This window comes from Micropterus dolomieu, linkage group LG02 (assembly GCF_021292245.1).
Source record: "Micropterus dolomieu isolate WLL.071019.BEF.003 ecotype Adirondacks linkage group LG02, ASM2129224v1, whole genome shotgun sequence".
Classification (NCBI taxonomy): Eukaryota; Metazoa; Chordata; class Actinopteri; order Centrarchiformes; family Centrarchidae; genus Micropterus; species Micropterus dolomieu.
This window is the reverse complement of record NC_060151.1, coordinates 9,428,981-9,434,153: the sequence shown is the minus strand read 5'-3', so window position 1 is coordinate 9,434,153 and position 5,173 is coordinate 9,428,981. Positions and strand designations below refer to the sequence as shown.

The 5,173-nt window shown below is 41.4% G+C and overlaps 1 protein-coding gene across 1 annotated transcript; it reads left to right on the top strand.

Moving 5' to 3' along the window:
• Window positions 1–1,812: 1,812 nt before the first annotated feature.
• On the top strand, window positions 1,813–5,012 carry LOC123958289 (carbohydrate sulfotransferase 12-like). Its single transcript, XM_046031580.1, has 2 exons — window positions 1,813–1,967; window positions 4,426–5,012. Exon 2 carries the CDS (start codon window positions 4,635–4,637, stop codon window positions 5,010–5,012), a length of 378 nt encoding a protein of 125 aa, XP_045887536.1. The 5' UTR covers window positions 1,813–1,967; window positions 4,426–4,634.
• Window positions 5,013–5,173: the final 161 nt, after the last annotated feature.

Below are 5,173 nucleotides of genomic sequence, written 5' to 3'. Positions count from 1 at the left end.
CAAAAAGGGTCTTTTTTAACTTCAAGGTTTAGCATTTAAGGAGAAGGTGTTCAAAGTGCACTTCTGTGAACTTTCAATTTCGGTCTGAGCCTACATAACTTTGATTGTACTGTCCTCTGGTGGCTAATGTCGGATTTCCACACTGTAAAGACTCCAGTCAAATAATTTCAACCAAAAATCTGAAGAATTACCATGGTTTTGTGCTGCAGAATTTCAAATCTGAAACACAGACTCATGTAAAATGCCATTTCTGGATTTGCTCAGCTATTTTATCTATAACTCACTAAACCAGCACAGTCTCTGGCCACTTTGCTGATTCCTGCAGCTTAAAAAGCTGTGTTGAGACAGACCAGAAGGTTCAATTTTACAAATATGGGCAGGCCAGGGAGGGATTTAGAGTAACCTCTTTCGTAAGGGAGAAAGATAATCTCCTCATCTGTGGGGAGGTGCATGCATAGGGCAATATGCAGTATTCAAATGCTCATATCAGCCACATACTGGATATAAGAAACCCAGAACAGCCTTACTTTAGTCAAAACCACTGCATTTTTGCTCCATGCAGTGTAATAGAAAGGCTAATATTTATACTATTCTACTATACTTTCAATGTTTTGGATGGTAAAATGTAATAATCATCACAAAAAGTACACACATATATGTAAATAAACATAATAAAATGTAACGTGATTATATACATGGTATATTTATGTCTCCCAGTGCTTAGAAAGGACAAATAATCACAATTGCACCATGTATTTCTTTTTTAAAAGATATTTTTGTAATCTTTTTGTCCTCTGGTGTGTGTGTGTGTGTGTGTGTTTGTGTGCTTTACTCATGTTGTGGGGACAAAAATCTGTTCACACTGTCACATTGTGGGCACTCGCCTTCCTTTTGGGGACCAAACACAGTAACATAAATCATTATATTTTAGTGTAAAGACTTGATTTAAGGTTAGGGTATGGTTAGGTTTGGATTAAGGTTGGGATTAGGATACATCTCCAGGAAATGTAAGTCCATGTTCTCTGAAGTGATAGAAACATGACTGTGTGTGTGTGTGTTCGTGTGTGTGTGTGTGTGTTTTTAAAGGAGAATGACTGCCAGAGTACCGAGTTATATTAAGCAAATTCTTGAGAACAAAGCGCTGAGAGTAAAAACAGGAATGGGGGTGAAAAGTGTGATGCTGATTGAAAGCAGATGATGATGATGATGATGTGTGTGTGTGTGCATGTTGTGTGTATCAGTGTGTGTGTGTGTGTTCAGAGTGAATCAGAGGCTCTGTTGGAGCTCCTTGCTGTGTTTGATGTCACAGGATGAAGAGAGTTCACAGATAACAGGATTTTAAGCTGGAGGTAACAGAAATAGACACTGATCCCCACAGCCACATTTCCTTATTATCATTCTTTTGGTCTCATTTTCTGAGTGAAGATGACATTTGCTTTTGCAGGTAGAGCCGGTTATTTTCAGCATGCTGCTCCTGTGGGAGGGAAGGGAGGAGGGGGAGTGTGGGGGGGAGAGACTGTCTACATAAATCATCCCAGAGCAGAGACATGTTATGCTGGAGCTGACCCAGAAAAGTGAATTTTTTCCCTTCATGAGCTCACTCTGCACAAACCTCTGCTACAAACTCTCGCGGTGCTTTGCGTGCTCCCGCTCCATCTCCGAGGAAAAAAAAAAACCTATCTCTCATCCCAGGCAGCTGACGCGGCGCTGGGAGCTCGCGGGTACGGGAAGAGGTGAGAAGGTGTTTCCTTTTATTCGTCTTTTTTTTGTTATTAACAAGAAAATCTTGAACGCAGAGTAACACGTCCCCACTCTGTTGCAACAAGGTGTTTTTGCATGCGCCTTCGCTCCAAGGCTGAGCAACACTTGGACACTCCGATAAGGCTGTAGGCACACCGACAGCGTGTATTGATGAAACCACAGGCTGCACGGAAGCTCGTTGTTTTCCTACGCTGCATTGTCTCCACGTAAATTTGACTAACAGCTCCACGCGACGCTTTAATGAACCGAACCAGGAACAGCCCGTTCCCGCGGCTCTGCTCTCCCGTCAAAGGCTACATTGTGTCCGGTCTGGCATCCGCTGGCGGCTGCTGCGGACAGAACGGTGTGATCTATCTGTCGTCGGGAAAGCTCGCGCTGCTTTTTATGGCTCTATCCGTTCTCCGCACAGCTGGTTTGACGCCGGCGTAAACAACAAACGTGGACGAGTTGTAAGGCAATATGACCATTATCTAATAAAGAATACTCTGCAGCGCGACGTAAATCTACATTGAGACGTCTTGATATGATGTAGACACCGAAAAGATTTATGTCAACACAGAAAGGCGCGTGAACGGAGAGACATGTAAAGGGGTGTTGCTCCTCTGTAACCTTTTCCCAAATAGTAATTTCATGCTTCAGCCTACTACTGTCCATAGTGGTAGAGTAAGTATTCAGATACTTTACAAAGTAAAAGTACAATTGTCATACTGTAAAAATACTACAGTACAAGTATGTATGTATGTATGTAATACTTTAAGTATAAAAAGCAAAACCCAGTGCAGAAACATGGCCCCTGTGAGTGTTATGCTGTTTTATTTAGAGTTGCAGTTTAAAGAAAAACTGCCAAAAGTTCAATAGTGGACATTATAGAAAGTATTGTAGAAATGTACATTTATATATATATATAATATTTGTGTGTGTGTGTGTGTGTGTGTGTGTGTGTGTATGTATATTTAGGCCTATATATTATTATTTGTATGATATATCGTTTATTAATTAGTCAATTCATATTTTTAGGTTTTGGACTTTCAGACAACATGGGGCATTTCATAAAGTCACCATGGGCTCTAGGATATTATGATGCAAATTTTTCTGTTCTATTAATATTTCGTTAACCAAATGAAATATATTAAATCAATTGAGAAAATAATTAGATTGATCTTGAATGAAAATAATTGTTAGTTGTAGCTGATGGTTATGTTTTGATGTACACATTAATGTGTAAGTTGCATTTTACTGTCGTAGTTGGTTGGGATGGTGCTCTTAGGAGCTACTATCTGCTATTTTATATACTGTTGGATAGTGTGATCCATAAGAATCTGTCATATTTTATTAGATAATGCTGTTTTCTATTCAAAATATTTATTTGTAAAGGAGTAACAACAGTAGTCAGATATTATAGTCAGACAAAGTAGGGGGGAAAAAGTACAAAATTCTTCCCAATGTAATGGAGCTGAAGTATAAAGTAGAATAAAATGGTCCCTCAAAATTGTAGTAACTAGAGTACTTGAGGAAATTCACTTCCCACATTCCACCATGGACGGAAGATCTTAGCATCTCCTGCCCCTGATACGTCTGATATGATGTACATTATAGGGCAGCAGTAAATTTGTTGTTGCCTAGAGAGGAAGAGGAGTGTAGTCTGCAGCCTCTGGAGAGGGGAATGATTATTTTTCATGTCAGTGGTCCTCACTTAGCTCTAGGAAAGAGGAAATGAGTTGTCGTCTGTTGCACGAGAGCTCCATATTTAGAGTGTCAGAATGGGGGAAAAATGACGCCCTACAACTTTTGAACTGCACACGAAGGAGAAGATAGACTGGAGATAAAATGGAATTAAGAAATGTGAATTGTGATTGAGATAAGCCACATGTTCTCCAGCTCTCCATAAAGTAATAGGCTAGTTTGTGCATTGCAGGAGCACAGTAAGTCTCTGTGTTTTTATCCATGCGGAGCGTATCTTGGTTAGGTGTGTAAAATATTTGAAATTGGCCCTCTTTCAAAGGTGGCTAACATAGGGGCTTTTATTACATCAGGGCTGCTGAGTATTAAAGTGTGCCGATGCTGTACCATAATCATTAGGACTCCTGGTATGCAGAGCCCCCTGGCATGCAGACATTTGACAGCCACTTGTGATTTTGCTGCTGGGAGTGGGAGTTAAATCAACTCAAGAGAGATGAGGGAGAAATTCAGTCCATGTAGTGTCAGAAATTTGAAGCCACTAAAGCGTAAGACTTGCTCACTTTGCTGTAAGCTCTTTTTAATCAGCAGCAGAGCAAGAAAACGTAAGATAAGGTTTTTACTTTTGTAATCTTGAAATCTGTATGCTTTTCTAAGAGTGATAATCTACCCGGGTGCTTGAATAGGGGGAAAAACACAAGAAATCCAGCAACACTTACGAACACTGTCTTTCATTATTATACTTTACATTTAACTTGATTTTATAAATTCCCTTTGTCTTTATTAGCTTGTCAGTGTTTCTTCTCGTTGTAACGTGCTATAAAAAATTACAAAATAATCCACTGTTTTGATGAAATATTGTCTGTGTTAAAATGTGATTGGTGGCGACATGCTAGCCAACGATGAGGCAAGTCCATAATCTGATTTTCGAAGTAGAAGTGGTTATTTTGAGAAAGATGGACCATAAGACGGTGTTTCTCTGTGCAGGGCGCCGCAGGCATGGAGCAGAAGTGAGAGCAAATCCATGGATGGCCAGTTAGACGCCTGTACAGCACACTCCTGTAGTGCACCAGCACCATGACGAGCCCCATCCTACCACAGACTCGGCTATAGCGGCCATCTGTCTCCATGGTGAGGGAGAGCTCTTGGACCTTGACTCAGTTGCCATGGTGATCCTGTAGCGAGCAACAGCCACAATGGGAACGTCCAGGATGTTCCGCATTTTTGTCGTCCTGGGCTCGGCCTTCATGATCCTCCTGATCATTATCTACTGGGATGACGTCGGAGCGTCTCACCTGTATTTGCACACTCCTGTGTCACCGGGACCCAAAATCCCACAACCCCCACCTCCCCAGCAGCGGCCCCAAACCTCCCGAACCCCGTCCTTCCTGTCCGACATCGATGCCTTCGTTAACCAGTTCTTAGAGCCGGGAACTGGTGAGCCCACAGACCCCGCCCCAGCAGACACTAACCAATCAGAGAAAGCAGAAGAACGGTATATACCGCGGCGGGAGTGGAAGATTCACCTGGCTCCTGTAGCAGCAGAGCTCCGTGAGAGACAGGTTAATATATGAAATTATTATTATTACTATTTTCTTTAATAGTACCAGTAGTGTTCAATTGTTAGGGTGGGCTGGGTTGATTGAAGGAATACAACTTTTTAAATAAAAAGGAGTACGGTCCAGAATTGCTCTATATGAAAAGTGCAATGATGTAAGTTCTGTTATGAATTGGC